Source organism: Ranitomeya variabilis, chromosome 1 (genome assembly GCF_051348905.1).
Source record: "Ranitomeya variabilis isolate aRanVar5 chromosome 1, aRanVar5.hap1, whole genome shotgun sequence".
In the NCBI taxonomy this organism is placed as follows: domain Eukaryota; kingdom Metazoa; phylum Chordata; class Amphibia; order Anura; family Dendrobatidae; genus Ranitomeya; species Ranitomeya variabilis.
In genome coordinates this window covers 840053952-840067965 of record NC_135232.1, presented here as the reverse complement: position 1 = coordinate 840067965, position 14014 = coordinate 840053952, and the positions used below count along the sequence as shown (strand labels likewise).

Here is a 14014-nt window from a genome sequence, read left to right as displayed (position 1 = left end):
CCTCTCGGATCACAGCTACACCGAGAGCAACTACTGTGCAGCGGCACCAGTTTCAAATTTAGGTGTTTTTTTTTCTTTCCTCTAGCTGAATAACTTGAATAAAATGTATTACCGTATTGCTGCCACGGCCAGCACCTGCCTGCAGAAAGTTTTTATTTTTTTAAAACATATGTACAGATATTCATTACGCAAACTAGGAGGCAGGTCAGTGAGGGATCTGTATGTAGAAAAGCCACGGAGACACCATCACGTGTTTCTCAACGCAAGCAATGAATTAGCCAGGTCTTTCACCGGGAAGGAACAACCACGGGAAGGGCAGCATCCAATAAAGGAAAACCACCTATGCCAAAACATGGTATCCATCCACAGACAGCTGTTTTGGGGTATTTGCCCCTCATCAGTGTGGAGTAGGAAACTGGCTATTAGGAGCAGTGCCTAGTGAAAAGGCTATAAACATAAGGATGAATGACCTCGGGGAGATCAAAACATCCAACACCGCGGAGACACCATCACGTGTTGAGAAACAAGTGATGGTGTCTCCGCGGTGTTGGATGTTTTGATCTCCCCAAGGTCATTCATCCTTATGTTTGTAGTGAGGGATCCGTGACCTGTCAGCAGTCTGCATTATGAATACCTAATCAGAGCACCACATACACCAACCTCGCCTTAGGGCAGGAGAATCTCATTAACACAAAACTGAAAAACATTAAACAACAACCATAAGACGGATTTCATCAACCAAGGTATCACTGTAATCAGTATAATGGCGCCGACCTGACACTGTGTGTAGGTTACCTTGTACAATACTGCTGACAGGTTCCCTTTAAATCTGAATTTTTTTTTGTGTTTAATAAAGGGAATCTGTCACCAGGTTTTTGCCAGCTAATCTGAGAGCAGCATAATGTAAATACAGAGACCCTGATTCCAGCGATGTGCCACTTACTAAGCCGCTTGGTATAGTTTTCATAAAATCATGGTTCTATCAGCAGGAGATTATCACTACAGGACTAGTAAACATGCTGCCAGGTAGTCAAGCATATTCATGAGTTCTGTTTAATCCCGCCCCCACCACTGATTTGCAGATCACTGTACATGGGTAGAAAGCTATCAGATATCAATGGTGTGGGTGGAGTTATACACAGCTCAGCAGTCAACTGTTAAATCTGCAGAAGAGAAAACGAATTTTCTCAAAATGACAGCGAGCAGCCCAGTAAGCGACACTTTTTTTCCAGTGAAAACAACATATCACCTATCCAAAGGATTAGAGGAGATCCAACCACTGGGACTGACATAGATTGGCAAATCGGGGTCCCTTCATCCCTGTTAGAATGGGGCAGCAGTGTGCATGTATACCATTCATTCCCTAAGGGGCTGTCGAGCGCTGAACTCAGCTTTTTCCTGCAGCCCCATAGAGAATGAATGGAGAGGTAGTCGGGCATCTTGGCCTACTGTTCCATTTTATAACAGGACCGAGCCACGACTTTAATCCAAAGGGGCTTTTTAGAGCCATGTTCTTGGGATCATTAGGGGCCCCAGTAGTCAGATCCCCACTAAACCCAAAATTATCGCTATCCTATGGATAGGGGATAAGTTAATAGTCCTTTGAAGTTTAGAAATGTAAAAAAAATGTACTATGTAAAGTATCACATAAAGTTGATATAAATAATGAGTGCCAAAAGCTTAAACTGTACAATATTACTAGATTCACAACCAAAGAATTGGCTAGTTTGCACTTTAGTTACAACATCAGAAGATATTTTACTGTTTATACATAAAAAGTTTCTTAACTATAAATTGAAGTATCTGATAGATTTCATATTTTGTGTTCAAGAACACTGATTAATGTCAATTTCATGCAAATTAGCTCTCCTCTAGAAAAACATATCCTCTAGTGCCCCCTATAGGTAACTACCCTGTAAGATAATGTGCAGAGCATGTGTGCAGAGCGAGCTGTCAGTCACAGTTCCAGGGAGTGATTACAGCTGCTATTCACATTATAGAGAGAGGTGACTGTAACCACTTTGTGCACCGCCCTCATGACTGAAAGCCAAAGATGGATTTTGGGAATAAAAGAATCACATTATATCTGTGACATCCTTTCCAAAAACATCAAAAATAATTTCAAAAAATGTTTTAAAAAATTAACGATTCAGCACAGGACTAAGCGTCAAATGGAAATAGATACAAAAACATATGTAGAAGTCAGCAATACAGTGTATGACTTTTAGAAGTTGTCATGGTTTCTGGGAAAAGAAAATTGTTCACATGAATTGATGAGCCAAGTGTTTTAACATTCAGTGGGACTAACCTTCTATGTTCATGGCATCTCGCAGTATTTGCAGGTTTTTCTTCTTTTCTCTGATCCTTTCCAATGCACTTGAAATGGCAACAGAGGTTGGCACTTCTGGTCCGTGTTTTGCTTGGTCCATTTTCTGCTTGCCGAAAATATCAGCTCCATCACATGACTGCCGGAGATCCTTCATTTTCGGCATGGTTGTATTTCGTCCATTCAAAGTTTCAGATACATTGCGATTGTAAGGTTTTACGGCAGACAACCCTCTCTCTGTGCCTTGGCTAGAGATGGACGATACGTCAAACGATGAAGCCCAATTTTTTTTCCTTTGACTGCGTTCGCTAAGTTTTCTATCTAAAAGGTTAGACTGCAGATTACTGTAAGCGTAATGTGTTTTTGCTATATCCTCATAGGTGGAGCCAAGTTCTAATGAGGGGAAGCTGTCATCTTCATCGTCTTGTTCTTTACATGCCAGGAAGCCCATAGATTTGCTGAGGCCTCGGTTAAGAAAGTTCTGCTGTGAAACTGTATTAGCAGTGGTATCACGTTCTACCCGTCTGCCTGAAATTTAAGGGTAACATGTCTTGTTAAATCAAGCAAGTTTTTCGTTTAATTTCAGCCTGAAAAAAAATGTTCAAATTGTAGGGTTTTTTTTTGTTTTTTCTAAGGATGAATATACAGAAATCGAACACATGTCCTGTCTTCCGACTTTATGAATGAGTATACAGTGATTGGAGCAAAACCAAAGAGTTTTTGAAACTTCTAATTAAAAATATCCCACGTTTACCCCAGTGCATCTATCACCTATACGGTGAAAATGAAGACTACCATTGTATGAAACTTGCATTGACCAGAAGAACTGCCATTTGAGCATGAGAAATATTATTTGGATTGTATTCCTAATGTTCCTTTAGTATTTTTGACTACCGTACCTTGAAGACAAGATCATAAATTTAATTTTACTAGATGCAATTCTTTAACAATAACCGAAGATGGTTTTTGTCTTCTGCACAATGTGGTCAAAGTTAATTTCCATATATCGTACCAGACAGTGTGGACTATGAAATATCGTCATAGCAAGAAATAAAGCAACAAACCACATCCTGAAACCGTTTATATCATTCTGTGTCCCAATTTCCACTGAAAATGTAAACACAATTTCTATTGGAATATCTGGATGGATTTTCCTTTCCCACAGATTCAGAAATAGTAATATTAAAACAAAAATTAAAATGTAACCCAATATTAAAAATACATATTGAACTCAATACATATTGAATAATGTTCTGTGCCCTAAGGAGGATATCATATTCATGTGTGGTGTAACTGTATATTCAGATGGATGCATTTCTAGGAATTCTTTCGTATCGAGTGCTTCATTTACAAGTGACCTAGCTGCACATCCTGAGCATATCGATCCGAATATGCAGCAAATGCCTTCAATCCAATATTAAGGGTTTACAAAATATCAAACTTTCCAATGCATTAGATATGCAAGAGACAAAAAAAATATTGCCCATACTTTTTATTGTGCAAAAGAAACAACCTTGATTGCTCCTAATATCAGCAAATGAGGAACTAAAAAATAAAATGCAGGTTTGAGGCCACCATAACTTTGCTTTATATGCACAATCAAATTTTTCTCATTTTTGTTTTGAATTATTATAAATGCTAAAAAGTCACCTAATAAAAAAGAAACAACTGTAATTTAAACATTATGTCCATGGTGTTCTCTCTTTTTTTCTTAGGTCTCTGAATATTGCAAGTCACTGATGCCCAACGGGTGGCCCGCTTGCCTGCTGTGTGGACCGGAGCCCAGGGGACGCACATAAAGCGCAGCTGCTGTTATCAAGATAATGATCAGGCAGGAGTGCTCCTTCCAACCATAAAGAATAGAAGGAGATACATGGCATCAGGGGCATGGTAGGCTCTGTATAGAAAAACACATCCTGGCACCAGGAAATATTCTCATTATTGGCAGAAATAAAAGGGAACAAAAATCATCACAATGGATGTGCAAAAGTGCCCGATATTTGTATTAGAATGTCCAATGTCTTTTATCCATGCTAGTGATGAGCGAACGTCCTCGAATAAGGTGTTATCGGAGCATGCTCGTGTTCTAACCGAGTGTCTTCGGTGTACTCAAAAAATACCGTATGTCCAAGTGTCACAGCTGTTCAACAGCCACAACACATGCATAGATTACCTGCTTGTTAGGCAATCCCTGAACGTGTTGTGGCTGTCGAACAGCCGTGAGACACGCAGCCATCTGACTTGAACATTATTTTGAAGCACGCCGAAAACACTCGGTTAGAACACGAACATGAGCTCTGATAACACCTTATTCGAGGACGTTCGTTCATCACTTATCCAAACATAATCTGAATATTAGGTTATGAAATCAAGGGCCATATAAGAGAGCCATCAATGTATCAGGTTGACCACCACTGGCTGACTTGGCTACATACAGGGGTATTCATGGATCAGTATGGTAACTCTGTCAATTGGTAAATAATTTTATATAAATAGAGCTATACATAAATAAGCCTGGACATAAAGATGACAATAAAAATTAAAAGACTACTAAGGATGTCTTTTCTGTTGTACAAATACATTGTAGGAATGTTTTTGATTATGTTTTTTTTTGGCCACAGCTAGAAGTGGATCCAGGAAAAAGGAGAATTACAAGTCATTTCTTTATATTTTCCATTCCCTTAAAAAAAATTTCTTGTTTTGGATTTTCAAAATATTTTTCAAAAAAGCCTCTGTGTATGTACCACCCTTATAGTAGCAAAAAAAAAAATTACATATATCGCTACATGTATAACATAATTCCCCTGAAGGTGCAAGTTAACAGCTCGGGATGGGTTATCATAATGAGAATCTGTATAGCAACTGTGTTGTGTGGAAAGGGTAGGCCCCCATGGGCATTAAGTCAGCCAATACCATTGGGATGGGCTCAATGTCTAAGGTGTATAGAAGCCTGTCGACTCTTCATGGTGTAGCGAGGAGAGATTGGTTGAATTTCAGCACCCTATCCTTTTTTCTTCCTGGAGAGATTCCTCTGGCAGTGGGTTTTCTTAGGGTATGTACACACAGTGTCTTAGACGCAGCATGCGCGGACAGTTTTTGAAGTAGAAGACGATTCAGGAAAACCCTGTTGGTGTTTGACCCCTTTTTTTCCCATTTTCATTATATAATATGATTTTCATTAAATATAAATTAAAGGCAGCCTCCAAGTAGAAGCCACTTGAAGAATGGACAAGTCCCTGGTTTTAGCCACTTCACACCTTTCGAAGCCTGAAGCTGTTAAATGACGGAAACCCAAAACCTGGTGACAGATTACATTTAAGGTAAATTGACATACCTCTGCTTTTTTAATGCTTTTCAGAATCACAGATGTTGTTAGTTTGTCATGAAAAAGGGCACTATTACACTGCAAATATATAACTCATATTTACCTTAAGGGAGAATATATATTACAAAAGAACATGACACCTAATTGTGACATATGATGAACTAGCTGTTTCCAGCCAGCTAACGCTCGGCACGCTCATTGCTATCTAATTAACGCTGCTGGTGATTAAACTAAAGTAAATAATGACAACATTCAATAGCGCTTACGCAGGTGGTAAATTAACTTAAAATGAAGTTAATAACAATAACTGTGGCAATGTGGTGGGGGGGCGGGATTATCTGTGGTAATGTGGTGGGGGCAGGATTATGTGTGGTGATGTGTTGGGGGGGCGGGATTATGTGTGGTGAGGGGGTGGGATTATGTGTGGTGATGTGGTGGGGCGGGATTATCTGTGGTGGGGGGTGGGATTATGTGTGGTGATGTGTTGGGGGGCGGGATTATGTGTGGTAATGCGGTGTGGGGGGCGGGATTATCTGTGGTAATGTGGAGGGGCGTGATTATGTGTGGTGATGTGGTGGGAGACGGGATTATGTGTGGTGATGTGGTGGGAGGCGGGATTATGTGTGGTGATGTGGTGGGGGGGTGGGATTATCTGTGGTAATGTGATGGGAGGCGGGATTATGTGTGGTGATGTGGTGGGGGGCGGGATTATGTGCGGTGATGTGGTGGGGGGCAGGATAATGTGTGGTAAAGGGGTGGGGGGCGGGATTGTGTGTGGTGATGTGGTGGGGGGCAGGATTATGTGTGGTAATGGGGTGGGGGGCAGGATTGTGTGTGGTGATGTGGTGGGGCGGAGCTACTGTGCAGGGGGCGGGATTAGCGAGTAATCACGATGCCTCTTATATATATAGATAGACAGATAGTGTCAAGCAGTAGATAAAACTAAACTAAAGACCAATAACCTATATTATTAACCCCTCACATTATTAACCATTCACAATATCTGCCATCAATGATCCTAAAGGCATTTCTCAGCAAACAGCCTAATTAACCATACACATACAGTTGTGAAAGGCAGTTCATTCTAAATGAAGGTTATTGTGCCAATATCTACATAAGGCAATGGTTTACTTTCATTGTTGGGCAATGCAATCTTTGTAGTGACTTGATGTTATCTGCCGGGCGGCTGAATCACTTCCTGACACATACATCTCTATTCTTGTTTAAAGGGAACCTGTCATTTGATTCATGAATGGCAGCATGAATCAGAGCCTGACCTCATGATTGCAGCCAGGTATGTTTTTTTTTTCAATATAGTTTGAAAACCTAGCCAGATACTATAGGGAGAGATATGACAAGTCTGGAGCAATCTCCAGAGGATTTCTCCCAGCACCAAAGTAATTCAAATAAATGGATAGGCCCGGTCAACAAAATCAGGAACCACTCTTCCTGGGCAGCTGCACTCTGGCTCATAAAGGGGGATTCGTCATGATACTATAGGCAGGCAGCAAGATGGCGTCTGCTGAGGACAAGTCTGAGAAGAGAGATGTACCTGGCTTCGATGATATGACACCTGCAAAAGGCTCAAACACAGAGTTCTAAGAGTTTTACTTAGAGGGCATATCCGAAAATTAAAAAAAAAGGCAAATAGTTGTTAACAACTATCAACTAACAGTCAACTATCAACAGACAGTTAACAACTGTCTGTTATACCCGGTGCCATTGACCGCTCCTGCCAGAGACTCAGCTACTCCCTGTCAACAGAGCAGCAGTTTCTATTCCTGTTGACAGGGCGAGACTACTGGTGTCATGCTGATTGACAGCCAGTTTCCCCCAATTAGGCAGTGGGAGCCGGCTGTAAATCAGCATGACACCAGTAATCCTGCCCTGTTAACAGGAAAAGAAACTGCTTATCTGTTCACAGGGAGTAGCTGAATCTCTGGCAGGAGCGGTCAATGACTGGCATCGGGTATAACAGACAGGTAGTTGCCTCTGTTAGCAACTACATGCCTTTTTTTCTAAAGTCCTGGATATCTTCTTTAATGGAGCAGCAAAGAGCTGAGGTGTCAGGAATGACTTGTTACTAATGGGTGGGACATTCCCATCCTCCAATCTATCAAGGGCAGCTGGGTTAAAAGGGCAGTTCACCTGCTCATAACTGTCTGTGTGTAGAGGTGGAAACATCTCTGAGACCTTGTCTCTGTGGGAGCAGGAGAGACTTTCTACTTTTGGTCAGACTGTGTGGTGAGAATATGGACGATATTGTGAAGAGATGACCCCTTTACAACTGTATGAACTATCTTGTTTTGCCTTATGCTGAATGGTCATTTATTTGTTTTGCTGGAGAAGATTTATTAAATTAATAAATCTGCCTGCTTGGAGACAGAAACTGCATACCTGTGTGAACACTGCCTAACGCCTACCTGACAAATCCCTACAATACCTACATGCTCTAATTCGCCATATGGAAAGAGGTTTTCAAGGTGATACAATATTTTTTTTTCTTCGCTTAAAAAAAAAAAAAAAAAAAGCATACAGAAAAATCCTAGTGGCCACTATAGGCAAATATAAGAGACTTAATTACTTAAGTCACAATACTAGTATGTCAAAAACTGGGAAAAACCCACATGTTAAAAGAGTTTTTTCCCTACTTAAATTTATGATGCATGGATGAGCAAAATCCCCTCTGAAATTGCTACCTTTTACGTCACCTCCAGCAGTTGATCTGCCTCAACCTTAAGATTACATCTGAAAATAAAAGCCTGTTCTTATGGAATGTGAAAGCTTAGAGGGCTTGCTCAGGTTTGGAATGAAAGTCTGGAATGTTACTCAATGTGACTACAGACTTTCAATCCTCACAGAATGTGAACCACATGCTGTCAGGATTCTCAGGTAGAGGGGATGAGAGTGATTTGCAATACTTCCGGACACATTCCAACTGGATGTACACAGCCTTGAACAGTACAAGTGAATTGACCAAAACCAAACACATCTAGTCAGTGTGTGACCGCTTGTATGCAAACTGCACTTTTGCAGTCTCGATTGCCCACTCTCGTTGCCTGCACTCGATTTTTGTGCACATGCTGCATTTTTCCCACGAAAAAAACACATCGCGGAAAAAAACGCAGAATGTTCATTAATTTTGCAGATTTTTTGCGGTTTTGCCGCTATATCATTGCATTGGGAAGCTCCGAAAAAAACGTGAGAAAAACACGAAAAAAAACCACAAGCGGATTTCCTGCGTAGGAAGTCCGGTTTTGCTCAGGAAAATTCTGCAGACATTCCTGAACATGTGCACATGCTATGAGGATTCAAAAATTTGCTGGTTAGATGAGCAAAATGAGCAACTGTAAGTACACAGTGATGAGAGCAATATGATGAGTGCAATATCGTAAGAGGATAAAAACTTGGACAGAGTGCTTCTTTAAGCGAATAGAGCAAGTCAAATTAAACAGTCACAAAACCACATGTACTGTATACAGTGATTTGAAAGAATGAAAATACAAAATGGCAAAATATCCATATTAATTCAGAAATCTCACAAAAATACCTACAACCAAAATTAGATACTGTGAATGTAGCATTAAAGTCAGGTCAGAGAATGGGAAAAATGTTTCTAATGGAAACATGAGTTATCATATCAAAAAACTATAAGCAGAAACAACTTTACAACAAACCTGTAGGCAGACCCTTCCCTCGAAGTCGGTCACGGATTGCCTGGCTACGATCTGATTCGTTTACCTTATTGCCTGCCTGATCCATCTGAAAGGAAAAATAAATAAATTATCAACTACAGAAGCAAAAGAAAAAAAAAAAAGACATCTTTGCTACATCACTTGCTATTAATAGTTCCTGAGAATGTAAGAATAGTAAAAAGGGAATAGCCCATTTAGATGGGACGATAATCGGGCAATCGTAGGATCGCTCATTCCCGACTATTATCTTGTCTACATATGCAAGTAATCGCCTGATATACAAGTAAATCGTCAGGCAATATAATTTTGTAAGCAAGCATAAAATCAGCAAATCATCGTACTCTGTAGCATATCACCTTTTCATAAAAGGGTCCTAACATTTGTCCTTCTGATTGTTATTAATCCAGTTTTCAACATAACTCACCCAAGTCAGGCTGCCAAGCACCAGCTTTACCAGCTGCTTGATGTAATAGAAGGAAGGTGCACAGTTATTGTTGCGAATGAAGGCACTGCAGCCATCTAAAACCGTGCGTGTAGTCAGTCTTGTGATACAACTGTCATCACACATGTCCAGCAAAATACTGTTCAAGCGTTCCCCCAGTTTGATAGGCTGCAAAAAAATAATCTACGTTTATTACGATCACACAAACTATAATGCTCTAAATGTAAGGTACACATACAGGAATACAAAAAGACACATAGGTATGTGGTGCTAGAAAGCATTTTTGAGGCCCATTGTGGACAATAGTGACTACGCAATCAAAAACTAAGGTTTCAGCTACAAGGACGTACTAGGTGCGCGGCAGTAGGTGTGACGAGTTGCACAACCAAAAACCAAAATGATGTCACTTATTGGGGGTTTCTGCTGTTCTGGCACTTTGGGGCCTCTGCTAATGTGACATGGCACAATATGAAGACCCTCTCCCCCTCCCACCGACCGCCCCGGAGCACGAGCCTGTCATTAACTCAAAACTGAAAATAAAGATTTAAGAACAACCACAAGACGGATTTCATTAACCAAGATATCATTGTAATCAGTATAACGGCGCCGACCTGACACTGTGTGTAGGTTACTGTGCTCAATCCTGCTGTCAGGTTCCCTTTAAGGATACACGTTAATTCCACAAATGTGTTCCTCCCAGCCTTAAAAGAAAGAGTAGGCTCACATATGCATCATAGACTCTATTAATATGGAAAGCTTAAACGCCTTTGCCAGATCTGACGTGCAATGGCTCCTAAAGACGTTTGACCTGTCATTCTGTGACAATAGTGCTGCTTGCTGCAATATTAATGCCATCAAAATATAACATAACTTGCAAAGAGTTCTTCCTTAAGCAAGTGTGAACAGAACCTTAAACAAAGTACAGAAATAAATGCAGCCTGAACATCCACAACCCAGCATTGGAGGATTGACAACCCTATAGAATAGCAAATGAACGCTTAATATTATTCAATAATACTCAAAAGCATTGGATGAGCAGAGAATGAATACACTTGCACTCATGAGTCACTATTAAGCTGGACTTAAATGCTGAATTTAACACCAGGATTTTTTCAGTAAGCACAACAGAATTGACAGGTTTAACATCTATTTTAACCCCTGTTCGATATTAACTGCATATGGATGGCACACTTTGGGTGCGAGTTTACAGGGCAAGCTCCGGATCTGCGACTGGTAGATGCCTGTAAGAGCAGCGATCAGAGATAAACTGTTAGATCATGCCGCTTTCACAGATGATAACAGTGGCATTTAAGGCGTGCGATCCCGGGTGCACACATGTACTGGTATTACAGTATACAGAACAGGCAATCAAACAATCAAAGGACTAAAAGAAAAAAAAAAGTACACAGAACAAAGTTTAAAAAATATAAAAAAAGCCATAAATATTCAAATCACCCTTTTTCCGCATTTAAAAAGTCATTAAAAAAAAAACAAACATATTCAATTTTGTTGTGTCTGTAGAAGTCTGATCCGTCAAATTACAAAATTAATCTGTAAAATCACTGTTTAAAAAGCAGGAGATTATGACTAGAGGACTAATAAAGCTGCTACCAAATAATCTTCCATATTCATGAACTCTGTATAACCCCACATGCACCAATGATTAGTAACTTTCTGCCTATGCACAGTGTAAACAAAAAGCTGTCAATAAGAGATGTGGGCGGGGTTATACAGAGTTCAGCACTGCTAGATCTTCAGCAGATAAAATAATGATTTATCAAAACTGCAGCAAGCAGACCAGTAAGCGAAAATGCTAGAATCAGGGTCTCTGCCCTTAAAGGGAACCTGTCACCAGGTTTGGGAGATAAGAAATGCGGCCATCACCTTTAAGGGCTAATATACAGCTTTCTAATGCTGAATATCTGCCCCAAGAGACCTGACCTGCAAGAGAAGAAAAATAACTTTTATTATACTCACCTGCGGGGCGGTCTGGTCCGATGGGTGTCGCTCTTCTTGGTCTAGCGCCTCCCATCTTCTTGTGATGCTGCCCTCCAGCTTGCTTCATGTGTATGACGTGTCTCCTCGGCACCGAGCTCCGGCGCAGGTGTACTTATGTCGAGGGCAGAGCAAAGTACTGCAGTGCGCGGGTGACGGCTAAGGTCAAAGAGCCCCGGCGCATGCGCACTGTAGTACTTTGCTCTGCCCTCGACAGGACATAGAAATATGAATGCGCAGGAGTGCTGTGCCGAGGAGACTGTGTGAATGACGAAGGGACGCGTTATCCACACGGAGCAAGCAGGAGATTGGGGATCGTAAGAAGATGGGAGGCCCCGGACCAATCCAGCGACGCCCATCGGAACGGACCGCCCCGCAGGTGAGTATAACAAAAGTTATATTTCTTCTCTTACAGGTCAGGTTGGGGGAAGATATACAGCATTATAGAATGCTGTATATCAGCCCTGAAAGGTGATGGCCGTATCTTATATCGGCCAAAACTGGTGGCAGATTCCCTTTAAATCATGCAGCTCTCTCTCTCAAAAACCTGATGGCAAATTTGCTTTTATCTGCCTTTAAGAGCAGTGATATTTACCTGACTTTGAGGTACATTATAGTCTGCTCCCCAGTACAAGGTCATTCCAAGGGAATAAATATGAATCTGCGGAGGAAATACAGAAACATCATTATCAATACAAGAGGTTACAATGTGGCTGCTTTTTTACAGGAAAATACTGATAATCTACATAACTCCATACGAGAGAAAATATTATTTCATTCTATCCTGAAACAAGAAGATTAATAACAAATGAAATATACATAGTAAAAGCTATGAATAACTCAATATCCCATACATCAAAGCTACAGAAAAAAAAACTTGTAATAGCATCAGGCTCAGACTGGCTAACTGGGGAACAGGTACATTTCCGGGAGGGCCCCTGTGCAGCTGTCAGGCTCCATCACCTTATATTAGCAGTACATCAGATTCATTATACTGTATACAGACAAAAGCAACACATCTTCATTCATTTAACAAGATACCCAGTTTATTATGATATAAAAGAATAGGTACATTTGTGAATGATCGTAATGTAATATTTGCATGTAGCTGAAAAGTGGGTCTCAAGAGTCAATGTTATTTGTGGGCCTTTGGCTTCCCAGTGCGACACTGAATGGCATAAATCCTATATCTATATATCTCTTTATATAGATATGAAAATAGAAAAAGAAAAATACAGACGCTGCAGGCAGAAGTGTTGTGCAAGAATGTGAAGAGGGATGAAATAGTCAGAATGAACTTCCAGTTGCACAAAAGGTAGGATAACACAAGAGATTAACATTCCATGCAGATGAGAGGATTCCCAACGGTCAGCCTGGTGATGCAATTATTATTTTAGGTCCAGGATAAAAATGTACACAATAAACAGATTATTAGAAAAATTATCTTCTCTCAAATGTTCTACAAAGAAACCTCTGAAATTTTTGAGAAGATCCTACTTTATTCAGAGCAGATTTTCTATTCTACGCATATTATGTATACTGGCATTATAATGTGAGAAGACCAAACTTTATGTGAATACTTTTCAATTAATTTCGTTTCTTTTAAAGAGGTTTCACTAACTTAGCCATTGATATTTATCCACGTGGATAAATATCATGTGGAATAATAAGTATTGTTCTACGCAGCCACTTGTCCCATAGAAAAGCATTCATTTATATACTTCATGCAACTTTTCTGCACCTTCTGATAGCAACAAAGTTGTATGCTGACTTTTTTGGTGCAATGACAACTAAAAAAATTAAAGGGAATCTGTCACCCCAAAAATCGTATATGAGCTAAGGCCACCGGCATCAGGGGCTTATCTACAGTATTCTATAATTTTATAGATAAGCCCCCGATGTAATCTGAAAGGTAAGAAAAACAGGTTAGATTATACTCACCCAGGGGCGGTCCGGTCCGATGGGCGTCGTGCAGGGCCGGACTGGCCATAGGGCAGTTCTGGCAAATGCCAGAAGGGCCGATGGCAGTAGTGGGCCGCTCGAATGTGCCGCTGTCGGCACACTCCCCACGCTGTCGCGGCACACTCCCGGCCCCGCATTCAACTATACCGGCGTCATAGACACCGGTACAGTTGAATGCAATGATGGAGGAGAGAGCGTCTGCTGACGCCCCCTCTCCCATCATTCCCCGCTCTGCCTGCCGCTGACACTGCGGGTGCGCGATGACGTCA

The 14014-nt window shown here is 40.8% G+C and overlaps 1 protein-coding gene across 6 annotated transcripts in view; it reads right to left on the bottom strand.

Moving 5' to 3' along the window:
- The window catches only part of PTPN13 (protein tyrosine phosphatase non-receptor type 13), a 329585-nt gene that overhangs the window by 160021 nt on the left and 155550 nt on the right, over positions 1 to 14014 (bottom strand). For 5 of the 6 annotated variants that reach the window (XM_077275828.1, XM_077275826.1, XM_077275830.1 and 2 more), the window contains 4 exons: positions 12379 to 12444; positions 9771 to 9956; positions 9329 to 9413; positions 2309 to 2854 (listed from right to left, as the gene is read on the bottom strand). In XM_077275828.1, coding sequence (XP_077131943.1) covers positions 2309 to 2854; positions 9329 to 9413; positions 9771 to 9956; positions 12379 to 12444 — 883 coding nt within the window. The remainder of the gene's footprint in view (positions 1 to 2308; positions 2855 to 9328; positions 9414 to 9770; positions 9957 to 12378; positions 12445 to 14014) is intronic. The other variant, XM_077275831.1, reaches the window with a different exon arrangement.